The 27,348-nt window shown below is 38.7% G+C and overlaps 1 protein-coding gene across 5 annotated transcripts; it reads right to left on the bottom strand.

Moving 5' to 3' along the window:
• Nucleotides 1–100: 100 nt before the first annotated feature.
• LOC127435014 (peroxisome proliferator-activated receptor alpha-like) lies at nt 101–27,348 on the bottom strand. Of its 5 annotated transcripts, none has more exons than XM_051688108.1 (10): nt 25,665–27,343; nt 23,471–23,521; nt 21,889–22,034; nt 19,399–19,539; nt 16,675–16,914; nt 15,890–16,047; nt 9,692–9,830; nt 8,855–9,054; nt 5,247–5,715; nt 101–1,398 (listed from the first exon to the last, which is right to left on the bottom strand). In XM_051688108.1, the coding sequence occupies exons 5-10, from the start codon at nt 16,874–16,876 to the stop codon at nt 1,154–1,156; spliced, it is 1,413 nt and encodes a 470-aa protein (XP_051544068.1). In that variant the 5' UTR covers nt 16,877–16,914; nt 19,399–19,539; nt 21,889–22,034; nt 23,471–23,521; nt 25,665–27,343; the 3' UTR covers nt 101–1,153. The 5 variants fall into 5 exon arrangements, 4 of the variants coding, with proteins under 4 accessions (XP_051544068.1, XP_051544071.1, XP_051544069.1 ...); XM_051688111.1 differs by having other exon boundaries at nt 16,753–16,914; nt 25,665–27,342; XR_007896113.1 differs by having other exon boundaries at nt 1,261–1,398; nt 1,503–5,715; nt 25,665–27,348.

The raw sequence follows: 27,348 nt of genomic DNA, 5'->3' as shown, positions 1-27,348 counted from the left end.
TCAAAGTTCTGGCCACTATTCACTTGCATTGTATGGACCTACAGAGCTGAAATAGTTTTTCTTTGTGCTCTGCAGAAGAAAGAAGGTCATACACATCTGGGATGGTAATTTTGGGTTAACTACCCCTTTAATATTAAACTACAGACTTCATTAATCAGTCCTATCACACTCAAAGATCACAATTAATGATGAAATATTTAATGAAGTTGCAACAACAACAATGTACAACAAAATTTCTGATAATCAAGTGCTTTGTGGATTGTGTCAGTAAATTGATTTTGCACTCAATATTAAGATTTTACAGTAAATTTTCCCTGACATTCCTGCAAAAATCCACATTCAATGAACACAATATTTTACAAATGAAGTACTTAGAAAGAAAAGTGATGTTCATTATATGGTCAAATCTGAAAGTGTCCTTTGGGACATTGTGAAAAAACAAATTCTTCTACAAAATATCACATTAGTCTCCTTAATATAGTCTTAATCTCTGTTCAATATTTCAAAGTACATTAACAGTCCTTGATTGTACAAAAAAAAAAAAAAATACAGTTGGAGTGCTGTGCAGTGTACAATAATGTCTTTTATATCATTTTATATTTTATTTTTTACAAACAACATTTAATTTACAGGTATTTCAAGTGAGGTAAAAAGAAGTCTGATTTCTATTGCTCTGTATGTCTTACATTCTAACATTAGAACATTATAATCACACAGTTTTCAGTATAGAGTCACCGGTAATGTAACGGTATGTTATTCCAGGTAGCTTTAAACTTGGCAGTTTATTTGGCAGAGGCAGTGATATGCATAAGTTTATGAAGAGCTACTTTTTGAGGGGGGCAGCCCAGAGATTATGAGCGGACAGCATCGATTGCACTTTCCTAGTGTATTTTGGACAGCGTTCTAGGCAAGTGTCATGACCATATAGTGGATTTGCCCTATAACGCTTCAGCAGTGCATGATCTAAAGCATCTGTGCACCCCATCTTTCTTCCTATACCTCAATCATCTCAGAGCAGGTCTGTCAGATTGAGCAGGCTCTACTCAAAGACTTTACTTTCTGACCTTAAGATAAAGGGGTCTCTGATGTTTTAGCACTTCCTGAGAACATCTATGGAGTCTTCATCACCATACTGAGGGGAGAGATTGTGTGTTCAGTACATGTCTCTGTAGATCTCCTGCAGAAGTGGATGGAGTGACGCATCGTTTGTCTTTTTGATCTCCTGGACAAGCTCTGCATGCTCTGTCACAAGCTGTCGCAGGTCGGCCAGTTTCTGTAGCAGCCTGGCAAAGAGTAAAGTGTTCTCAGGATGGCTGGCCAACAGGTGGAGCCGTAGAGCGTCAATTATGCTCTCCTGGATGCACTCAATCTGGGACACATTGCTCAGTCCTGGACGATCTGTGATTCAGAGAAATATAGAGAGAAATTATGTAAGTTACAAATATTTAGCTGTGTTATTATGTCCAAAAATATTGATATGAATTTTTAAGGAAGCACTTTACTAATGGCATTGCAGACAGGTTAAAGGAAAGAGAGACAGAGTGCAATTCTCCAGGAGCTGTGGTTTGTGGAACCATCTGAGTTTCAGGTTGCACAGCCACAGTTCCAAGGGCTGCATCTGGAGCCGGCAGGGAAGGAAACTGTGGTTATTTTTGCTTGCCCTCAAGAGGAAAAATCCCCAACTCACTCTGACTATTATTATGTAATACCTTTCAAAAGCTGCTGGAAGTGGGACTTCAGAGGTGACATAAAAATAATCTGAACCACAACTAACCTACTTACAGTTTAGAAAAGATATTTACATAACGCAGGATGTTCACGAAGCACTGCGCAAGGGGAATTTTCAAAAGGCGGTACTGATGGTTGAAGTGTTACTCTGTTAAAAAACGAAAATTCTATCAGCATTTACTCACCCTCGTGTCGTTCTAAACTCGTATGACTTTCTTTCTTCAGGGGAACACAAAAGGAAATGTTTAGCAGAATGTTCCAAGTGCTCTTTTCCAAACAACGACACTGATTAGGAAATGTTCATGCACCAAAAATGACAAGTAAGCACCATAAAAGTAGCCTATATAACTCGTGTGCTATATTCTAAGTCTTCTGAAGCCACACAAGCTTTGTGTTAGAAACTGACCAAAATGGAGATAATTTTTCACTGAACATCTTCCTCTCCAGTGCATATCTCAAATTTCATAGGTGTCCACCTATACTGTATTTTCCGAAATATAAATCACAGTTTTTTTTCCATCATCTGAAAGGTCCTGAGACTAATGCTGCCTTCATGTGGTATTTGAATTATCCTACTTCCCACTTCTGAAGTCATAATTACGAGCACGTCACATTCAAGTGCTTTGTTGTCAGAAACATGGAGGACGCCAGGTTCATTCATGTATATTTCTTGGGGAACTTTTTTATTTTTTATTTTGACACATACTAGCCAAATGGCTGAAGATGATGCAATTTTGATCAAATGCATGCTATTTTCTCTGTGTAAAAATGTACAATAAGCATCAAATAGTTACTGATATACGTAAATGTACATTATATGACTGAAACGGCAAGAGGTAACGTGGCAGCTGTGTGATTGAAACTGTGCTCTTATCCTCCATGTTGAATGTTTTTTTTCCCTCCCCTTTTCTCCCCAATTTGGAATGCCCAATTCCCAATGTGTTCGAAGTCCTCGTGGTGGCGTAGTGACTTGCCTTAATCCGGGTAGCGGAGGATGAATCTCAGTTGCCTCCACGTCTGAGACCATCAATCTGTGCATCTTATCACATGGTTTGTTAAGCGTGTGACCGTGGAGACCTAGCACGTGTGGAGGCTTCACGCTATTCTCCGCGGCATCCACGCACATCTCTCCACGTGCCCCACCGAGAGTGAGAACCACATTATGGCGACTGAGGAGGTTAATCCAACGTGACTGTACCCACCCTAGCAACCGGGCCAATTGGTTGATTAGGAAGCCTGACTGGAGTCACTCAGCACACCCTGGATTTGAACTTGCGACTCCAGGTGTGGTAGTCACGTTGCATGAGGTTTTAAATTAATGATGCCAAAAGTCATTATTGTGTCTCGTAACTGATCATAATGTGCCAGTTTCAGGGTTCCCGTCCTTTTTGACGGACGCATTTCCATTACTTTTCCATGACATTTCCTGGCATTTGTGATTTCTGGATACAGATTTTTTTTTAAATCATTATGATTAGCTTATGAATCATTTGTGAACTGTTTCAACTTATTCACTGAAAAGAACTGACTCAAAAGAACAATTCACTGACAAATCAGACATCCTTATGGTTAGAGTACATTTTACAATCTCTACAAGAGCAATATTTAGGCAATCAAATATTTTAGAGCATAGAAAAACTAGCAAATTATATATTCACTATAGAAATATTCATGCATTTTCCATGCCTTTTTTTTTTTTTTTTTTTTTGTGTGTATCTCCTTTTTCTCCCCAATTTGGAATGGCCAATTCCCACTACTTAGTAGGTCCTCGTGGTGGCACGGTAACTCACCTCAATCCGGGTGGCGGAGGACAAGTCTCAGTTGCCTCCACTTCTGAGACAGTCAATCCGCACATCTTATCACGTGGCTCGCTGTGCATGACACTGCGGAGACTCACAGCATGTGGAGGCTCATGCTACTCTCCGCGATCCACACACAACTTACCACGTGCCCCATTGAGAGCGAGAACCCCTAATCATAACCACGAGGAGGTTACCCCATGTGACTCTACCCTCCCTAGCAACCAGGCCAATTTGGTTGCTTAGGAGACCTGGCTGGAGTCACTCAGCACACCCTGGATTCGAACTCGCGACTCATGGGGTGGTAGTCAGCGTCAATACTCACTGAGCTACCCAGGCCCCTTTTCCATGACTTTTGAAATTGTATTGATTTCCATGACTTTTCCAGGCCTAGAAAAATCTATTTGAAAGTTCCCTAATATTTCAGGTTTTCCATGACTGTGGGGACCCTGCAGTTTGAGAGTTTTGAACATCTCAAAAGAGATTTAGGAACAACTGCAGAGATTTTTGTTGAATAATAAATAAAATTTCAGTCTGATCCTTACAAAAATCAATCGTATATCTGGAAAATACTTAAATTATAGCGCATGAGTCATTTGAACTATACTTTATGGTGCTTGTTTGTCATTTTTGTTTTCAGCATTTACTGTCACTGCCTGGAAAAGAGCACTTGGGACACAAGAATGGATTATGAACTGGGCCAATAGGGCAAGTGCCCTGGGGCCTCTGACTACCTGGGGCCTTAGGGGGCCTCAGGCTGAGAGGCCTGCAGTGGTGCGACACTGAGAAACAAGGCACTGCAAATGCAAAATTGACAGAAATAGATAGACAGTGCTTGAATGTGTGACAGCCATGTTATCTCTCCCTGGGCTCTGAATCAGAAGCCCTAATAAAATTGACAAAATAAATAAATACATTTAAAATAATACTATCATATATGACAAACAATTATGTATTTTAGCATATCTGCATTCTTACATTTACGACACTTGCACATTTACATGCATGTAAGGAAGCCAAGTGCAAATATGCTAGAATATGTGTGTTATGGTCTTGTATGATGACCCTGCAGCTTTGTGATTTTTTTTTTTTTTAATGATTAATTTAAATAAAAGTCCCCTAAAAAGTTGTGCATGACAGAAATGAGTAGTGGCCATTTGCTAAAAGTTTTAATTTTAGTTATCAGCTTTCCCTTGCACAGAGTAAAATACAGTATATATTAAATATAATAAATGGATCACAAACACTGGATTAGTGGTGCATCCAGAAGGAAAGCAAAAAAAGAAAAGGTGTCAAAGGCACTTTTTTTTTTACGAAACATTATGGAAATTTAGATTTTTTTGTTTTTTACATTTTGAAGTGTCACATAATACAAGAACACCAGCAACACAAAAATGCAGCATTCATGGAATTTCTAAATTCTATTCAATTCTGTTCCATGCATGGTGCATATGTTGAAGCAGTGGAGGGAGAGGGGCCTCCAGGACCATAACCCATCACTGCTGGCACTGCTGACATTTTCTTTAAACTTCTGTTTTATTCCATGTAATAAAGAAAGTCAAATGGGTCTGAAACAACATGAAGCTGAGTAAATAATGACAGAATTTTTACTTTGGGTGAACTATCTCTTCACTAGTATTAGGTTAGAAGTGTTTCGTTATGACATTGCCTCTTATTCTCTAAACTACATAAATTCTCATTTCTCTTCCTGTGTCTCACCTCCACAGCAGATAATGGCCGCCACAAAAAGTGCCAGGTCGCTGTCATTGAGCTCTAGAGCATTGAACCTCATGGCAAACTGAAATTTTGGCTCCATCATGTCACTGAAGGGCTTGCGCAGGCTTTTCAAAAACTCGCGAGTGATGAAGCCAGCACCGCGAGCCACCAGCAGTCCATCTTTATTCATGCAGGAGGCCAACAGCGCAAACAGTGCCTCATACACTCCATACTTCAGCAGAGTCACCTGGTCATTAAGGTCTAGGGCAGCAAAGCCAGGTACAGCTTTGGCAAACTCTGTCAGTTCTGTGACCGTCTCCACTGAAGCGTATTGACAGCAAAGAAAGAGCCGGGCTTCGACTTCTCTCTCCTGTAGAGAAGAGGCATCGATGGTTTCCATGTTACCAAGCAGTTGGGTAACCAGTGTATGCTCAGCGTGCTGGAGAGTGTCCAGGTCATGGATGACAAAGGGCTAAAATGAAGGACAGAGGGAACTGGGTCAGAGAACAGTTATGTATTGAGACCATTTCACTCTTTTCCCATGAACTCCTGGTGCATCAGTGTAACAGTATAATGAATAGCATGTGCACCCTTACAAAAATCAAGAGTTCTGTTAAACTTGCTGCAAGTTCGCCACTCATTATTTTCACATGCAAATGAGCTTTGCGGCAAACTCTTCATTGTTGCCAAAGTTTTTCTGCAGGTTCACCACTACCGTTGAAGAGCTGCAAACTTCTAGCAAACATTTGCGGTGAAACGCAAGCTCATTTGCATGGGAAAATAATGAGTGGAAATTTGCGGCAAGTTTGCAGCAAGTTTTTACTTTACTTACTGACCAGTGGCAAATTCTCAGGGCCAGCAAAGCCTTCTCTGCTGGCCTAACATGCCAAATAAATAAATATTTTCAATCACCTTTTCACCTATGTATCATCAGAATTTATTCCTTGATGCTTACAAGCAAAGTGTGACAACTGTTTCACGAATTGTATGCCCGAAGCAGCGTGTGAGTTTGAGCTCCACCCCCTCAGGCCTTCAGAATTTCCACAGAATCCCTCAACAGTGCAAATGAATGAGCAACTAAAGTCAGATTGTCAGATTCATCAGCCAATCAGATTGATTGATTTATTCTTGGTGGGTGTGATCTTTAGGATATGTCCCGGTCGAGGCCTTCTAGCTGGCTTTGAGTGACGCAATCACGCTTTAAATGATGTACATAATTTGAAAGCGAAGAGAGCGAGATCGTTATCACTGCTGGTATCGCCATTAAGAAAGAGATCCTTATAGATTTAAAAACACGAGATGTTCTGCATGACCATGTGATTGCTTAATTTATTAAACAGGAAAGGAGGACTGATTTTCACCTCAAGTAAATTGGTAAGCGCTTTTTTCATTGTTATAGCAACATCAGGAGTTTTCTAAGTGTAAATTAGGCTGCTGGAGCATTCAGTGTCAGATCAAGTTTTGAAAAGTAGTGCTGCGTTCCATTCAACTCGGAAAGTCGGATTTTACAACTTCCTACTAGGAAAAGTGCAAAGGAATGCATCTTGAAGTCAGAATTACAACTTGTAGGCTCATGCAGAAATTCTCAACTCTGATTTCGGCGAGATGCAGGGGCATGATGTCACAAACATGTCGACACTCAGGGAGATATACAAAGTAAGTGATAAACATTCACTTTATTAAGTAATATCGATAAATGAGTTTGTTTCCACATTACATGATATTAAAACTTGTTTAACAAACACCTGCAGAAACAGGTGTATAAAACATTATAATCTCTTTTGATAATCATACACCTGTAGCACAAATGCTAGTGCTGCAGCATTGTTTATCAGTTGGGTTGCTAGGAGACATCTCTAATGAGAGTCAACCCACTGCTAAGATAATGGGATCATTGCAGTTCCGAATTATCGGGGAATGGGATACATTTATGGTCGGAGATATCAAGTAGGAATATGCCACATCCAACTTGAATGTAATGCAGCATAACCGTGTACCCTGATGAAACGAAATTTATTGCAAGCAACATTTAAATTGCAAATATTATTAGATAGATTTTTTCAGGTATTATAGACCTCCTTGGTAGATTCATATGAAAAAATATGATTTCTGAATGTCTGTTTGGGAGACGTTCATTTCACAAAACAGTCATGCTGCAGTTAAAATTAGTCGTGCTTGAGCATTAAGTGTCGTTTCAAGTTCTGGCTTTCATGCGTGGACGTGTTTTTAAAATGTTAGTATTACTAGTTAGCTGCGACATAATGTATGATGCCCAAAGGCATAGAGTGTCTTATTCATTGTGAAACTGTATTTTCTTAATGGTATGAATCACACTGAAGGCCTAGACTTTAAATGCACAGCACGCCACTGCTACTGACATACTTTCACTTAATAGCTGGGTTTCCATTCATGTATTTTCATGTGAATTTTAGGATATTGCATAAAAATGCTGGATGGGAACACCAAGAAGTGAATAAAATCTCAAAAATGTGTGTAAAACCATATACGCTCGCTTGGGGTGGATACTTTTTTTTTATTTGATAAGAAGACAAGCACATTAACGACGATGAAAACAAATTTACTGAATATATTCCTATAGAATTTATATAGGAATATACACTAGATGTGCATCAAAAAAAAGTAATGTGTCTTTTCCTCAACAAGCATGCGAATACATTATTCTCTTAGAACTTATAATCGATAACATCACACAGCATGTTGATCTGATTATTTCCGAAATGCTGGAGCCAAAGCCTGTTATAACTGACGTCGCTGGGTTCACTGGGTTGTTTCTCACCAAAATCATATATCTTCAGAAGACTTGGAATATGACGCATGAGGCACATGGACTACTTTTATGAAAGTTTTGGGTCCTTTTAAAGGGATATTTCGGGTTCAATACAAGTTAAGCTCAATCGACAACATTTGTGGCATAATATTGATTACCACAAAATACATTTTCTTAGGTTTCAGTGAGGCACTTACATTGGAAGTGAATGTTTACCAATCCGTAAACTTTAAAATACTTACTATTTCAAAAAATCGCTTACTAACCTTTTCTGTGTAAAGTTATAGCCAATTCTACAACTTCATTGTCATGACGATGTAATATCAACAAACCCTAAAACAACTGTAAAAATGACTATTTAAACAACTTTACAGCTCAAATAATACATGCGTTTTAACAGAAGAATTAATGTAAGTGATTTTATAAAATTATGAGCTTCACAGTTCTGTCTTTAAACCCTCCAAAAATTGGCCCAATTCACTTCCATTGTAAGTGCCTTACTACAACCTCAATTTTAAATTTTTTTAAAGAAAAGGAGGGACAAGTCGAAGTTCTTTTTTGTGCTAATCAACATTATGTCACAAATGTTGTTGACTGAGCTCAACTTGTATTGAACCTGGAATATTGTTTTAAAGTGAGGCACTATCAACTGCCACTGTACTGAAAAGACGGATTGGGACATTCATTAAAATATCTCCTTTTTGTTTTGCAGTAAAAAGAAAGTCGTAATGGGTTTGAAACGACATGAGGGTGAGTACAGAGTTTTCATTTTTGATGAGTCGCTTCTTTTAGTTAGCTATCCCCCAGCACTGCTCTCACTCACCGGAGTGCAAGTCTTGCCAGTGAGAAAGACACGTGCTTTGGCTTTGTTCATGTGTAAATGTTTGAGGTAGGCTTCATGGATCAGCCTGGCCAGACTCTTGGTGTCGGGCTGCTGGGACTCGTGCTCTTCTTTCTCCCCGATCTCCTGCTCTGCTCTCAGCCTTTGCTTTTCAGACAGAGGCATTCGCCCAAATCGAATGGCTGTGAGACAAACACACAAATACATACAGTATCAATAAGACCAAGGACACAATTCACATACACTGCCACAAAAAACGTACAGTGTACAAATACAACATACTGCAGATACATATGTGCTCATCAGTGTGTTCATACACAAACCATGAGTGGTAGAACTTTTGGACATTACACTGCCACACCATCACCAACAGGACAAAGGGCAGGCAATGGTGTGGTGGTGTGATATCATGTAAATCTTTGAGGGAATTGCATTGGGTTATGCTAACACCAACACAACACATGACATAAGCTCACGCTACCAGAGAAGATTAGACTTGGTCTGGTCAAAGTCCTGTGTGAACAGGACAGTGTATCTCCATGTCATCAAGTTCATCTGCGTTTCTTAAAAATCCCTCTTCTAATCCATCATAAATTTGTGTAGTAACAATAGTAGAATAGCAAAACGATGACAGTCTGGGATTCTAAGTTTGTTGACCCTGATAGCACCCATTAAACTACTTGTTACACAATGTTACTGTTATTAATCATAGCATAAACTTGATAACCAATAAAACCATTACGGATATCTTGAATCATCAAACTATAAATCTAGTTTGTATAAAATATCCAAAGTGAAGTTTTGCTTGAAGAGTCTTACCATTGTGGGACATGCCCACCGCAAGGCACTTGTGGAAACGGCAGTACTGACACTTGTTTCGGTTCTTCTTCTGGATCTTACAGTTGCGTTCACACTTGTCATAATCCAATTTTAGTTGAATGGTTCTCCTGAAGAACCCCTGTGGAATATTCAAATACAGAGACAGTAAAATGAATGCATGCTGAGAAAATATAACTGCATTTGTACTTCTGGTTGGTCGCCAGGGCATTGCTAGTTTCTAGGGTTTTCTGGGTGGGTGTTAGGTAGTTTCTTGGTAGTCCCAAGTCTCTGTGATGTTCTGGTCCATAGATATGGTTTGGATCCCTCCATCAATGTAAATTTATAGGATAATTTCACGCTTTTTATTGTCCCCCAGGTGAAAATCATAAGTCTAACTGCTTACAAATGTAATACCTTAAGATTTAAATTTCCACTTTGTAACATACAGGCTTACCGATTAATAATGTAAACATGAAAATAGGGACTTTACCCACTAACAGCCCAATACAGAGCGGAACCTCAAAACACACTGTAGTAAAGAGGCCTTGATAAACATTTGGGCTAATTGCAAGTGTGATAAGACCATTGATTCAGCTACAAAACTTGGTGCAATACTGACTTGTAAACAGGTGGGGCTGTGTGGATGGAGTAGGACAATAATATTTATTTCCCAAGAACGCTACCTATCTGCCAACAAATCAGTGGCACAGCCAATCTAAGCCTGATGTAGCATGCCTAGTCTGTTAATAAACATAAGTGTTCATATGGGAGAGTATGTGTAGGGTGCAAAACCATGACAAATGTGCAAACCATGCAGTAGTTTCAGATATAATGGTTTGTATTTTTGAAACCTACTGTAATTAGGAATGATTTCTTTTGGGGGACAGTCTACAGATGTTTCATAAATGCAGAGCTTCAAGCACAACCTAATGCTAAATGTTTCATAAAAAATCTATAATTGTGTCATTTTCAATAGGCCATACAGTAATTCAGTATCCAGACTGCAGAAGCTCTTGGAATATCACCATTTACAGCTCAAATGAGAAACCAAGAATGACAATGGAGAGTATAGTATAGAGTATAGGGTTGTCACGATACCAAGATTTCAGTAGTTATTACCAATACCAGTAAAATGGCACAATTACACTTGTAATAAAACATTTTTTTTTTTTCAAATTTAAAAATAAATTCATTAAATTAAAACAGCCTTAAATTTTTTTCAATTAAGTAAACACTGCTTCAGGTCTTCAAGTTTTCTGAGCTTCGAGCTTTGTGTCTGTTAATAAAGTCTCCAACATGTCTAATTTTATACTATGCACTGTCTAGAACTCTCTGGATGGGTCTTGCTGCCCTGTCATTGCAGCCTGATATGTGTGGTAAGGGTCACAGTTAAGGCACTGATCAGCCACAACATTAAAACCACCTGCCTAATATCGTGTAGGTCCCCCTCGTGCCATCTGGCATCAAGACGTTAGCAGCAGATCCTTTAAGTCCTTTAAGTTGCAAGGTGGGGCCTCCATGGATCTGACTTGTTGGTCCAGCACATCCCATAGATGCTCAATCTGATTGAGATCTGGGGAATTTGGAGGCTAAGTCAACACCTTGAACTCTTCATCATGTTCCTCAAAACCGTTCCTGAAAATTTTTGCAGTGTGGCTGGGCGCATTATCCTGCTGAAAGTGCCCACTGCCATCAGGGAATACCGTTGCCATGAAGGGGTATACGTGGTCTGCAACAATCTTTAGGTAGGTGGTATGTGTCAAATTAACATCCACATGAATGCCAAGACCCAGCAGAACATTGCCCAGAGCATCAAACTGCCTCCGCTGGCCTGCCTTCTTCCCATGGTGCATCTTGCTGCCATGTCTTGCCCAGGTAAATGACGCACACGCACTCAGCCGTCCACATGATCTAAAAGAAAAGGTGATTCATCAGACCAGGCCGCCTTCTTCCATTGCTCCATGGTCAGGGGTCAGCATTGGCACTCTGACTGGTCCGTGGCTATGAAGCCCCATACGCAGCAAGCTGCGATGATCTGTATGTTCTGACACCTTTCTATCATGGCCAGCATTAAGTTTTTCAGCAATATGTGCTACAGTAGCCCTTCTGTGGGATCGGACCAGACGGGCTAGCCTTTGCTACCCATGCGCATCAATGAGCCTTGGGCACCCATGACCCTGTAGCCGGTTCACCGGTTGTCCTTCTTTGGACCACTTTTGGTAGGTACTAACCACTGCATACCGGGAACACCCCAAAAGACCTGCCGTTTTGGAGATCACAATTTGGCCCTTGTTAAAGTCGCTCAGATCATTACGCTTGCCCATTTTTCCTGCTTCCAACACATGAAATTCAAGAACTGACTGTTCACTTGCTGCCTAATATATCCCACCTTGACAGGTGCCATTGTAATGATATAATAAATGTTATTCACTTCAACTGTCAGTGGTTTTAATGTTGTAGCTGATCAGTGTATATTCCATGCAAATTATCCAACATGGACAAGCACAACACATGCCAGATAATGGAAATAGGTATCAAATAAGGGCTCAGTCATATGACACACCGTCACAGAGTGGTCACTGTGCTAAAAACAGAACCGATGATGTACCTCTACACACTGAACATACCAGATGATAAAACTGGACTGCAGTAACAGCTCATCACACAGTCCTAAAATACCGATCAAGGACAGACACACCTTCCATGTGGCCAATGCAGTATTTCCTACTGCTTCCACATTTATCTCAAAAGATACATTTCAAATAACATTTAGGGCAAATAAACTACTAATCTAATTACAGTAGTTTAACTGGTGGAGCACAGCTGCTAGAGACACCAAGGTCAAAGGGCTGATCACAGGGAACTGGAATAAAATGTACCTTGAATGCTCTGTCGCTTTAGATAAACACCTCTACCAAAAGCATAATTTAAATATATAAAAATCCAAATTTAAAACCAGGTGAGACGGGGCTATCCAGCACGTCGCCACAGAAATAAAAAAATCTAAGCAATCAACAATGTCTTGTCACGGACTCAGCTGGTTAGGATAAAAACATTATGACACACTTTATATTAGTTGTCTTTAACTACAATGTATTTAAGGATTTGATACAAAGTAGTTATTATGTAAATATGTGTTGTTGCATTGTACTTACATTTAAAGTACCTGCATTTAATTACATCTGTAGTTACACTGTAAGTACACCATTAACCTTACTCCTAACCCTACTACCTCAACTCTTACCCTAGCTATCAATCTGTCTTATCCATCCATCTCTGTCTGTCTTATCTATCCATTCATCCATCTCTCTCTGTCCTCTCCATCCATCTCTCTGTCTGTCTTATCCGTCCATCCATTCATCCATCTCTGTCAGTCTTATCTATTCATCTATCCGTGTTATCCATTTATCCATCCATCCATCCGTCTGTCTCTCTGTCTTATCCATCCATCCATCTCTGTCTGTCTGTTATCCATTAATCCATCCATCTCTTTCTGTCTTATGTATCATCCATCCATCCATCCATCTATCTCTGTCTATCTGTGTTATGTATCCATCCATCCATCCATCCGTCCATCCATCTCTGTCTGTCTGTGTTATCCATCCATCAATCCATCCATCTCTGTCTGTCTATCTTATCCATCCATTAATCCATCTCTGTCTGTCTGTCTTATCCATCCATCCATATCTGTCTGTCTTTCTTATCTATCCATCCATCCATCCATCTATCTCTGTCTGTCTGCCTTATCATTTATCAATTCATCCATCCATCCATCTCTGTCTGTCTTATCAATCATCCATTCTTCTATCTCTGTCTAACTGTGTTATGCATCCATCCATCCATTCATCCATCCATCCATCCATCCATCTCTGTCTGTATTATCCATCCATCCACTGTCTGTCTGTGTTATCCATCCATCCATCCATTTCTGTCTATCTTATCCTTCCATTTATCCATCTTTGTCTGTCTATCTTATCCATCCATTTATCCATCTCTGTTTGTCTATCTTATCCATTCCTGTCTGTCTTTCTTATCTATCCATCCATCCATCTCTGTCTCTGCCTTATCATTTATCCATCCATCCATCCATCCATCCATTCATCCATCCATCTATCCATCTCTGTCTGTCTGCCTTATCCATTCGTCCATCCATCCATCATCCATCCATCCATCTCTGTCTGTCTGTGTTATCCATCCATCCATCCATCCATCCATCTATCTCTGTCTGTCTGTGTTATCCATCCATCCATCCATCCATCCATCCATCTCTGTCTTTCTTATTTAGCTATCCATCCATCTGTCAATCTATCTCTGTCTGTCTGTGTTATACATCCATCGATCCCTAACCCTACTCCTGAACCTACCCGTACTAGAGGTCTGCAACCCAACCTGGGCTCGACAGGACCCGAGAACCAGACGGGTTTTGGGCTGGGTTCGGGTCAGTTTTTCAAGTAGGACTTCGGGTTTGGGTTGGGTTTGTAATTAATGAAAAAAATAAAGAGGCTTACCGAACTTGTTTTGTGCACACGTTCTCACTCACAGACGCGCGAACGGACGAGTTAGGGGCCGTTCACACCTAACGTGTTTTTGCGCTCATCTGTTCTGTTTTCCCATTGTTTAAACACATGCTGGATGAATGTCTTTGACACCGCGTCTCGCTTTTTCTTCAGCGTCTCGCACAGGACCGGCATATTTTAAACACCATGTCAAGTTAAAAAGAACTTAAAAGTGTCAAAAACTCCTGTCGAGACACCTGTGCTCCGTTTCATTCTTTGCGCTGCCTCTAGATTGTTTTTTTTAGTGCAGTTGTCACAAAGATTCAACATTCTAAACAAGTTCAGGCTATATAGAGGGGACTGTTGCATTGTTTCATATTATTCCATATTATTCTGCACCAAGTGAAGTGCAGCAAATGAACGGTAAGGTAATGCTTTTTTCCCTTCTGCTCTAGTGTACTAAGGGGCTGCTGTGCCTTGTTAAAACTATATGTTGACTGTTTCAGTACTGTTATGAATATTGACAATATACTAACATAAAATACAGCCCATTGCAACAGTACTTGCTAGGAGAAGAAATTAGAAATTAAGCAGGTTTGGGTCGGGTTCGGGCTTAAAATCTGATGGTATCATTCGGGACGGGTAGGGTTGGGCCACACAGTCTCGGGTACGGGTCGGGTTTCATTTTAAGGCCCGTGTAGACCTCTAACCCATACCTCAACCTCAGTAACACCTAATGTGAATCTTGTGATGATTTTGCAGAACAGCTTGTAGTTAAACAACGAGTACATTGTTTTGTATGTGTTAGTACAAAGTAGTTATAGAGACCTAATATAAAGTGGGACCAAACTTCTATTGCTTGTGCTTGTTAGTTTATCACATTACAAGGGTACGGTGTAAATCTTAAACTATAATTAACTAACATGAATATTGGTTAAAGCAGAAACACATAAAGCTTGAACCGTTGACCTGAACCGAGGAATGAAATTATTCAGTTCACAGCAGTCCTGACAGTTTCTGTTTATTTGACTTGAATTTGCATTTGAATTTCTAAAGTAATTTAACTAAAATTACCACAATTCTTTAAGACAAAATGTATATTTTAAGAGTCTCACCAAAGTGCAATGCGTAGGAGTGGTAAACCAAATGGGCAATAAACCTTTAGCTGTAATCGTCCTGTTTTAATTGCACCCTCAGGGGTGCCAATGGTCAAAGTCTGTTTCTACTAGAGAAAAACACATGGAAATAATTGGGCTGGTAGTAGTTAGCTTTATAGTAAGGAGAACAACCATGACCCAGGATCAAGTAAGCGGGGTGTGTTGTGCATATAAACCCTATATATGCGCTAAGTTTGAAAGTACCACTGACAAATATGACACACAGTGCATGAAGCAACAGCCTTTGTACATGCTTCAGCTAACATGTATGAGGGGGAAAAAAAGCTGCGGGGGAGCTCTTAGTCTTTTTGCAAAAGCGAGCAACCTAATGAAAACAGCACTATATTTTCTTCCAGAAAGTGTGTGTGCTTCCTATTCCAACCATATTTGCCTTTATGAAAGTGTAACTGGCAGCCTTATGTTTACATCACTGTCTGCAATAATGCCAAACACAGAAAAGGTGAGGGCAGATTGCTCTTGACTTGTGGAACACAGCATAGAATTTTCCACTGTATGTGTGTGTGTGTTAGCATGTATGTGCTTACCTTGCAGCCTTCGCAGACATGCACTCCATAGTGGAAACCTGAGGCACGGTCGGAACAGACGCGGCACTCCAGGGTAAGTGAACTAGAGGAGTTCTCATCCTGACCAGTGCTGGCTGCAAATACTCCTGAGGATGGACTAGAAGCTGGTGTTAAGACATCTGCAAGACAAACATACACATGCACTCTCAATAAACCATTAATTTTAATGAAATAAAGACCAAATAGTTTTGCAACAATATGCATCAACCGCCTGTGTATGCACGCACAGTCAAATTAAGTATACTTTGAAAGGGTGCATGCTCAACTGTACACGGATGCTAAGTGTCTGTCAAAGTGAAGTATAATTTGGGCTTAAGACAGCAGCCTAACCATCAAGGAACCTCATTAGGGAGTGATTTGGCACACTACAAAGGCAGCAACTCCACGTGCCCTACAAATAGCGCTCAACTTATAATTAATTTCAACAGAGATGTGACACTCTTAACAGTGATGGCTTAAAAATTACACAATATTGGTTACATATATATTTTAAATTACACTTAAATATTATATGTCAATACTTTGCAGTATTAAATAAAATGTAAGTTTATTTATAATTAACATGTCTCTCGCCTCATGAATCTGCCTAAAACAAAGTATCTTAGGAGGCAGCATAATTAAGCTGCCTATCTTTAGAATAGCCTTCGCGTTAGGAGCGCTCCTATGATGCCTTAAACTGTTGCCAGCACAGGCAGCTCACTATCTTTTGAAACTGAGAATGTGTGGCTTCATATACTGTTATATACCTAGGCCAGTGGAGCTGTCTAATGCTGTGTTGCACCTCTGGTAGTCCAGTATGTGTAGAGAGCTAAAGGTATCATCACCTAGAGACTGAGAGATGTCCTCCAGCTCCTCCATGTCACCAATTAGCTCTCCACACAGAGACCTGTCCAGCATTGGATCACCCAGCAGGGACGAGGGACTGTACAGACTCGGCATGTCTACCATGGCGCTGGACCACGGCAAGCTGTGGATCAATCATCAGTCTGCAAAGGAAAAAAGAAAGAAAGTGTAATGTAAAAGCCTTGCTCACCAAACGTGAATTTTTGCCGCAATTAACATTTCGAATAGAAACAATGGATTCCTATGAAATCATTCACACCTATAGCGAACATCTGGGTCCCGACAAAGCAAGGATTTATGATTTTTTTTGTGGTGTGTCTATTTTCTTTTTCTTGAACCAGCAGTGAGGCAAGCATTTTTTTTTCTTTTTTGCATCAAATGCCTTAAAAAAAAAAAAAAAAAAAATCTCATATGGGTTCTATGTAAATGATATCGCTGAATCACTGCCTTACATCCCCTTTAAAAAAAGCTGTCTGATCTTACGTGATTATCTTCATAATGTATTCCATATACCTACATTTTTGACATTGCATTTAATCTTATGTGAGTTCTACAGAATATCTCTAATATAATTTATATTGCAGCATCTTTGCCTTTACTGATCTTAAGTGTTTTTCTTCACCAAATGTTAATAATATTAATAATATTGCTGTGACTTTTAGTGCACCCTGTACATAATACTTTGTATCTAAGTGTCTTTGTATACCAAAATCATGGTGGTTATTCCACAAAATTATGTTATCATTATTGCTATGCTATCGTTAAGAGTCAATTACCGCTGTGCTGTCGTTAGCAGTTTTAAACTATGTAATAATGGGTCAGACTGAAGATGGGTTTTGTTGGTTGGAATTGGTGTTTTATTTCTTGCATTACACAGACTCTTGGAGCATTTATATGTCGTCACGTTTAATTCGTAACATGCAGGGTTTTGAGGAAATGTCTAACAGAAGTATACGTACATGGCAATAAGATACAATCAGTATAAGTATGGTTCCAATTGACAACATTTGTTTTAACAGTCATTATGTGTGTGCATTACGCAATTAAGATTTTGAACAAATGTAAATAACACAAGTAAATGTGTGTGGCATATAATCATTATTGATCCAATTGATAACATGTTTTAAACATTAATATTCTTTTTAACACTTGATTCTTTCTAATCACCCAACAGACTCTGTATACATGATAATACTGTCAGTCAACTTGTCCAGCAGGTGAACTGAAATAGTTTGTGAAAATGTCTTTCTCGTTGAGCAAATCAACAACAAACTAGTCATCGCTGCTGCAGCTTGTAGAGAAATCGGTTTTCTTTTTTTCCGATTAAGTAGTTCTTCTCATCCGCCACTTGCTTAATTGTAGGAGTAAAATTGACTGTTGATTAGCGCCACCTATTGTAAAGGCGTGAATGTGCTAACAGCGTTCATTCACCTCACTTTTAATGTGAAAGGGCCATTCGTCAGCAATTCATTTCACATAATTGCATCGCCTCTGGTGTGCAAAGCCCTTAAGATCTGATTAATTTACTTTAATTGGCTGCAAAACATTACAAAGATGACACTAAAATTTGGTTCAATTGGGATTAGATTAAAATAAGGATATATCGGCCAGGCCAATTAATCGGACGCTATTTGGTCATTTTGAGATTATCAGCATCGGCCGACAACTGTGCCTAAATTGGTTAATTCACAAATTTGGTCATTCCACCTTGTGACACTTCTAAAATTCACAAATGGTTTACTATACAGTAGTTCACTCTGCATATTAAGATGGGATAGGAGAAAGTACATCAGTACAACACCTTTAAATTCAGCAATTTTGTGTGCGTCATATTTGCTACCAAAGAAATACTGAAGTAATGCATTATGGGGTGTTTTCACGGAAACCGCAGGCCCAGTTATCACAGTATGTTATTCAAACATGAGGGAACTGTTTCAGGTTGCATCATGAGAACGTGGTCTCCTGCCATGTGAACTGTGGAGTGAGCTACTATCATCTTATCTCATACACTGGCCAAAGATCAAGTGCTCCATTGATTGGGAGGATCAGTGGTGGTTCTACTTTGTATGGGCAAACCCCCTCTTCACTCACCCACACTGTAGCCAGACGTTTCTACCAGAAGCATTGCTGAGCAGGAGATAACATCCACCTACAATGGAATTAACTACTCTAAAGCTACTCTAAAGGGGTTTTGTGGACAACGGTTCAAATGGCATTCTACTCAACCCCCTAATTTCTTACAGCAGTGACAGGCTAACCAATGCCAGACTCAGCATTCAAGGCCTTCTGCAAGGGATCACTGATTTTTGGAAGTAACAATACACTTTTTACCTTCAAGCAACAAACACAGCCAATCTTTCTAGACAATTCAGAAAAAAGATTTCCTCCACTCGCAGTACCACTAAATCACTAACAGACAATCAAACTTTGCGACGCCAACAATAGGTGGACCAAAGCCAAAGTTTGATAGAAGATCTAAAATGCTGAAAACATTCACAATAACAGCCAATGAAGGTAGACAAGCAAGCTGCTCCTGCAGAATCCTGACATAAATCAGCGCTTGGCACAAAATCCCAGTTTCCAGCTCTGTCTGCAAAGGGAAACTGTCCAGCTTTCAAAATGTATACCTGATCTCTCCATGCAGTAGATTCGCTCGAAGCAGAATGCCACAAATCTTATCCAGCTGTTCACATCTGTTTGTCTCCAGCTGTTGAGGCTATCTGAAACCTGAGCTGAGGTGATTCTTCACTCAACACACAGCCGTCTTCCTGTCAACAACAGTTCGACATGTACAACACTCGATTCTCATAGTGACAAAACATACACAGACAAGTGCAGCAACAAGCGTTCCTATTGGAGAAACATACAGGGTGTCATGTTGACTGGATATTAGTCAGAAAGAAGCCATTATGTGATGCATGATAAACAAGTTTCTTTACTTTCATGTAGCTCAACAGTTAGAGAATTGTGCAAGCAATGGCAAAGTCATGTGTTCGATTCCCAGGAAACAGACATACTGTAAAATGAATATCTTGAATGCACTGTAAAGAGCTGTTTTTCAATTGTTTTACATGTAAACATGCACTAGATGGACATATTTGACAATTGTGCCATGTCTCGCGCAGGAGCTCCATGATTTTTAGACACTTTGTGAAGTTAAAAAGAACTTCAACTTTTAAAAATGTGTTTCGAGCCCCCCGTGTCAAACATTTAAGTGAGATTGCATTTGTGTGTGGTTGTGAGCAGTACTGGGTAAGTTACTTAAAAAAGTAATCTGCTACAAATGACTAATTGCTTCTATAAAATGTAATCTGATTACTTTACTGATTAGTTAATCGAAAAAGTAATCCCATTAATAATTACTGAAGTTCATTCTAAAGCCCTTTTAACAGAAAAGTTTTAGTTTTTTTGCTCAAAGTAAAATGAATGTCTATATTTCCTTGTTCATTGTCGCACCCAAGTCATTCACTCAGCACCACGTTTCTCCCTAACAATGACTCAACAGGCGTACACCCTTCAGTTGTCACAGAAATGCAAAGGGATGTATATATGAACATAATTCATGTTTTAAATTCTACATAAACAACATTTATTTTAGAAATGTGTACCCTAAGTAATGTACTTTAAAGTAATTAATTGAAAGTTAGTAACTGTAATCTGATACTAGAATTTAAAATGTAATGTATTACACTAATTTTTGACCAAAAAAATTTAAGTAGATTACAGTAACTAATTACTTTGTAATCAGATTACACCCAACACTGGTTGTGAGACAGATAAAGAGAGTGATAAGATGACGCTACTAAATTTATTCAGTGTAAACACTCACACACATGACTTCAGCCTTATGACTCCATGCAGGGGCCAAATGAAGTGCAGAAGAGAAGCCAGTTTTCCCAGTAATGGAAATATGCCCATGGAGACCAGCTGAGCCATTAACCAGCAAAACTTCATACACGCTTCCACTCCACTTTGACAACACAGATATCTCAACGGATATATCTCGTTACAGCAGATGTTATATCCATTTTTCTAGTGCATATAACAACGGGAGAACCAATAGAGTACAACAATGTATGAATGCACAAGAGGAATCCGCAAGGAGTCCTATTAAACAAACAGAACATGTAATGTTCAACGAGATTGAATATATTCGGGACAACCTTTATACGTGCTTCTCATTCTGGCAAGAGATGGACACACACACAGAGACACACAAACCCACACAGCCTATGTGATGAAGATGCAGCCAGTTGTAGAGGGTCACAACTGATGGACTGGGAAACTAATACAGGCTGATTTTTACCCCCCTTCTCCCCTGTTGTTCTATACCGGCCATCCAAACTGACCGTGCAGGAACAATACAGCATTCCCTATTTCAGAACCACAGAAGCAATTCATGCCAATGTACTTTAGATTTAGCTTGTTCCAGTTCATGGTAATGTGTTTTACAAAAGATCACCTCCCAGCTGAACGATCCCAGACAAGCCATTTTGATCATGTGTTCTCCATAATGAATTTCACACCGTGTCCGAACTAAACAGAACCAGCCTTAAACTCACTGCAGCACTGAATAAGACATCAGAGATAAAACATACAGGTCAGAATGAGACCACATTTCAGATTTCCACTACCTCTTCCAGAAATTAATGACATAGCAGAGTGTCGACACTCCCCATAGAGACAACAGATACTACGGCATAAAGATTAACGTGGCCATATGCGAGTTTGTTTTTGAACAAGGTTTGAAAGACATATTGATTCCCAGCATGATAGAACTTGTCTTCCTTCAGTCTTCAAGTGCACATCTGATAGATCTTGCCAGTTTGAATATGGGGCAAGACCTTTTGGTAAAAATATATACAAGTCAATTCACTCAACGATGGTCATGTGTTCAAGTGATGGAAAAACAGGCACAATGAAGCAGTGCAAAGCCAGTTTCAGAAAAAAAAAGTGATAAAGCTCTCAGAAATGTGCAAAAGAGAATAACTTCACCTTTACCAATGGCCATGATCGCACTATAGGCCTTCAATCACTTTAAGCAGACAACACAAAGGCAAATCGTGTTCAAACCATCTCCCAATCACAGAACAAAACAGAATGAAATCAGTGCTTACCAGATCACGATTCACAGTTCTGCTCTGCCAGCTGCCATTAAATACATGCACCCCATCCAGGGCCAAAGTCCAAATCCACACACGCCCTGCATGCCTGCTTCTCTCCGTTGAGGACTTTTTCTGGTGTTGAACCATTAAATGGAAACCTAAATGAACAAAACACATCAGATAAGAGAGCCTTAATCTCGGGATGCATGCAATTATAAACAAGACACCTGGGATTTCAACAATAGAGGAGGAATGTCCTCGTACCACATGCCCAGGAAACATTATGTCTGTTTATTACATTCAGCCAACAGAGAGATAATTTGAAGCTTGAACACATCCATATTCTGGGTTTTCTGAAATGCACTGGGACAGAATATGGAGCTTGGAAGCAGGTGCTTCCATGTAGGCCAGATGTTTCTCTATCCACTCTTGTTCTAGTTCCCTTTCAACTTGGAGATAAATTCATGGCCAAACATTTGCTGTGCTAAATGAAATTTATAAAATATAATAATAGCTAATACATGCACTCACTGAGCACGTTATTAGGAACACTATGGTCCTAATAAAGTGCCCGACGTGGTCTTCTGCTGCAACCTGATCTCATATAAATGTGTACATTTTTTACGAGTTGGCTATTTCGTATGATTAAGTATGATTTAGTTTGTGTATATTTGTACAATTTCTTCACGTGCAATTGCCTGGATATCTAATGCGGAAGTAAGCGCTGTTCTGTGCACGAGGTGTTAAGGACATGCTTATTAATATTATGCCCTTACCTAAACCCCTTATCTAAATCTAACCGATCAGTAGAGTGTGTAAATATGATAGGAAGCTGTTGTGTGTGACAGAAGCAAGTAATTGTCACGTATTAGATGGAAACGAGGTCCAGCAACATCATTGGCTGTAGTGAAAGTTGTACGAATTAATACGTGCAGTTGTACGATATCATACGAATTAGCCAAATTTAGAAAAGTTGTATGAATCCTTATGATTTCGCCGTGAGAGTGTGTTGTCTGCTGTTGTAACCCATCCACCTCATGGTTCAACATGTTGTGCATTCTGAGATGCTGTTCTGCCAACTACAATAGCACTATCTAAGAGTGTTATCTGAGTTACTGTAGCCTTTCTGTCAGCTCAAACCATTCTGGCCATTCTCCGTTGACCTCTCTCATTTTTTGTTTTTGGCATGATTCTGAGTAAACTCTAGAGACTGTTGTGCATGAAAATCCCAGGAGATCAGCAGTTACACAAATACTCAAACCAGCCCGTGCCAAAGTCGAAATCACTGAGATCACATTTTTTCCCCATTCTGATGGTCAATGTGAACATTAGCTAAAGCTCCTGATCCGTATATGCATAATTTTATGTATTGCACTGCTGCCTCATGATTGGCTGATTAGATAACCGCATGAATAAGTAGGTGTACAGGTGTTCCTAATAAAGTGCTCAGTGAGTGTATGTAATAATAGATAATATATAATAATCAAATCTGTATGACAAAGACTAGGGTGAGAGAAAATTGACAGTCACTTTGAGATTGTGCAAAAGGATGTAAAATTACTTCATTTTAAGAGAACAAATGTAAAAGTCTTACCTTAAAAGCTATGGAGGTTTCAGAAGAAATGCTTAAATTCAAATAACTTTTCTAAAAAAAAAAAAAATAAAAAAAAATGGTCAGACCAAAAGATAATGTGACTTATGTGCAGTGTTGGGTGTAATTGGATTACAATGTAATTAGTTACTGTAATCTAATTACTTTCAGTCACAAAAAGTAGTATAACACATTACATTTTACATTTTTGTAATCAGATTACAGTTACTGACTTTCAATGAAAGTAATATATAAAAAGTAAAAATAACTTTTAAGTACATTACTTGGGTTACAAATATTTCTAAAAAAAATACTGTGTGTAATACAATAACATTGTGAATTCATATGTTCGTATGAACGTCTGTTTGCATTTCCGTGACAACTGAAGGGTGTGCGACAATGAACAAGGAGAAAATAGACATTATTTTGAATTTGTTGAGTGAAGAACAAAAAATAGTTTGTGACACGTGTTTTATAAACTAACTTAAAAGTAATTAGTAATGTGATTATTTTTCCAATGAAGTAATCAGTAAAGTAATCTGATTATAAATTTTGAGAAGTAGTTAGTAATTTGTAGTGAATTACTTTGTTTTTTTTTTTGTTTTTTTTACCCAACACTGCTTATGTGTAGTTTCAAATAGAAGAATACAATCCAATAATCTATTAATTGATTTGATATAGCTCAAGCCTGGTATCGAATCAGCCTCTCAGAGTACCAACGTCGTCAAACACTGGGAAGATGACACAAAGGTACGAGTGACCATTTTAGCAAGTTACATATCAGAACACAATGAACAAGTCCAAGAGGCACTGTAGTTATAGCTATGTGGGCTACAAAAAGCTGTGTCAAAACCACTTTGTCAGCTTTGTAGCACTCTACAGGGTCAGAGTGGGATTCATATTCAGCCTGGGATGTCATTTCCAAGTCAGCCCACACCCAAAAGGGGGGTTGGAGGTGAAGATGATAACAATAAAACAAGATCACAGCAAAAATATGCAATATATGTAATTACTTGAAAATTATTTAAGCTTTCCATGTCATTTTTCCACATATGACATTCACTAAGATTTTCACTTTGTCATAAGACATCATTGTATGTGTTGTAAAAATAAGTGAATGTTAAAGGGATATTTGATCACTTCCTCACCATCATGCCATCCCAGATGTGTATGACTTTCTTTTGCAGAACATGAATGAAGATGTTTAGAAGAACTGTTGGTCCATTCAATGCAAGTAAATGAGAAGCAGTGAGAAACAGATAAATAATTAAGTCATTTTTTACTATAAATCTCCACTTACATTTTCATAAGCACTGTTCTCTCTTAAGAGTTCATCTGTTTTTGGTGATTTACATAAGCATATCGCCCCATACTGGTCAGGGAGGAGAATTTATAGTAAATAAAAAAATTAAAATTTAAAATAAAAAAAAAACTTCAATGTTGATGTGTTTCTCACCCACACCTATCATATCGCTTCTGAAGACATAGATTAAACCACTGGAGTTGTATGGATTACTTTTTGCTGCATTTATGTGATTTTTGTACCTTCTGAGATCTGATCTTTCTGAAAGAAAGTCATACACATCTGGGATGGCATGAGGGTGAGTAAATGATAAGAGAAATTTCATTTTTGGGTAAACTAAGTTTATTTTAAAGACTCTCTAGGCAAATAATTACACTATAGAACTGTAAATGTTTATAACTCTTTCAAGATGTACAGGCTCACACTTTAAATGGTCAGTGCTTTGTATTTTATATAATTAAAAAAGCAACAGATCCAGTGAAACAATTAAGGTTGAGTGATTGTTTTCACATTTTTACATGCCATTCAAAAACGTGCCATTTTACAATGATAAGAGTGAAATAAATGACTAAAAATAACACATTTGTACTTTTCTTTTACTTGGATTGTAAATGTTCAGGACAAAGGCAAAATGGTTACTGTCTCTTTAAGAGGGTTTCATCGCATGATTCAACATTTAATTTAGTTTAATCTTTTGAGACTGTAAAGTCCCATTATTTTCGTACCGTGTCGTGCTGTTGCATCTGTATTCATTTACTTTAAGTATTCTGTTATTTTGTGACAAAAAATAATTGTGCTATTATCATTCTGCACTGCTAGGGAAGAGGATTTCAGAGATTAATTGATTGAGATTGTGAGACTGCAGTCAGTATTAAACTTGTGATGATGTTGTACCTGAAGCACGTTCATCCATTCAGCTATTAGTAGCCTATCTGTTCTCGATGGATCTTCCGTGATCCTTCCCGTGCTGTCAAGTGAAGCACATCAGTTTCGTCTCTCACAGGATACTCTCTCATTTGTTTGTGTGTGAAATCATAAAATACAGACTGCGTCCGCTATTATACGAAACGCAATTCTGATCCCTTAAATACAGGACGTTACTGACTGCTGGCAATTGTTATGCAACACATGAAGGTTTGTCAATCAACATGCGGACCTAACCGGCCCTATTTTTGACCGGCCCAGCGGGAATTCTCCCGATCTTCCCGATTAGCCACTCCGGCCCTGGCGCTCTCTCACATCCAGAGCAGGACAATGTACTGGAACAATTAAATACAAATATTAAATATTCAGGATATCATTTTAAATGAACTTTAAAGGTGCACTCAGTAACTTTTGTCTTTGTGTCATGTTGGATTTCCACTGACACCAATCAGCTTGTATGCAGCATCATTTAAAATCAATAGTTTCCAGATTCAGATTACTTTAATCAATTACAGTGGAAGAGTCAAATAACAGGACGGTTACTGAGATTAAGCGAGTAGTGTTCGGCTGGTCATGTGATTCTAACATGACAGCCCCCATGTGTGGACCCTCTCCATGTAGAATAAAACAGCTTTATAAGGTTACTGGTATGACTGGAATCTTCATTTTAATGTGAGTGCTCATGATGTTCTACATATATTGCAAATATTTCAACCTTTTTTAATTAGGAAAAAATGACTGATTGCACCTTTAAGGAAACATTTTGGAAGGGAAAGTATAAGATCCATTTTAACAAAGGAATTTAGAACTCGGAATGCAATGAAATTCCATCCATTCCATTGTTCAGAATGGAATACTAAATAATAGGATTTGAATTTAAATTCTAAATAAGTGAAACTGTAAAAAAGAAAATAATAATTATAGCCCTATTAAATTATCATAACTGATATCCGAGTTCATGACTGACATGATTAGACTCAGAATACTGAAATTAACATTAACCAAGATGAATAAGTGCTGTAAAAGCATGGTTCAATATTTGTTCATGTCAACTATTGCATTAACTAATATTAGCTCATATTATTGTAAAAATGTTATCACAGCATGCACAGGAAAAACTCTCCTAGAAACACCTGCACAACTTTTTTTTTTTTTTTTTTACACCTGCACAACTTCTTCAGGTTACATGTGCTTCATTACATCTGACAGCTGATTATATCACATGGCAGAAGAGCAAAGACTCTTAGAATGAAATCATCTTTGTGCACTACAATAACAACCAAACAAGAAAAATAACCAAAGAATGAACGACCATCGTAAAAGACCAACCGATTTTCATATCAATGAAACACAGAAAGTATCACTATAGTTACAGCAGTGTTTCATATTGTTCAATACAATGCGTCTGTGATTTATCACATCGGGACATGAGTTTTATGCATTACGTACAAGCAAGCAGTATGAAGCTAGCTGCTCAACTGAAAGTAGCACATTTATATATGTTCTTATGTGAATGTTGAAAGCGTACGATTACAGTCATTACGGCCATAAAACCTGATAAAACATGATCATAAATTGCACAAGCGCATTGTTTACAAGAGCGGCGCGTCTACCTCTCAATCCTAGACCGCCATGCATGCAGAAATAAAACATG

This window comes from Myxocyprinus asiaticus, chromosome 45, assembly GCF_019703515.2.
Source record: "Myxocyprinus asiaticus isolate MX2 ecotype Aquarium Trade chromosome 45, UBuf_Myxa_2, whole genome shotgun sequence".
Classification (NCBI taxonomy): Eukaryota; Metazoa; Chordata; class Actinopteri; order Cypriniformes; family Catostomidae; genus Myxocyprinus; species Myxocyprinus asiaticus.
This window is presented reverse-complemented; position numbering and strand designations above follow the sequence as displayed.

Bases quoted from the DNA above. Each gene is read 5' to 3' on its own strand.
- LOC127435014 (XM_051688108.1), bottom strand. From the start codon at position 16,876: ATGGTAGACATGCCGAGTCTGTACAGTCCCTCGTCCCTGCTGGGTGAT. The intron at 9,831-15,889 runs GTAAGCACATAC...AATATTCCACAG, and splicing joins ATGTCTGCGAAGGCTGCAAG to GGGTTCTTCAGGAGAACCAT. The intron at 1,399-5,246 runs GTGAGACACAGG...TCTGAATCACAG, and splicing joins GGCCATTATCTGCTGTGGAG to ATCGTCCAGGACTGAGCAAT.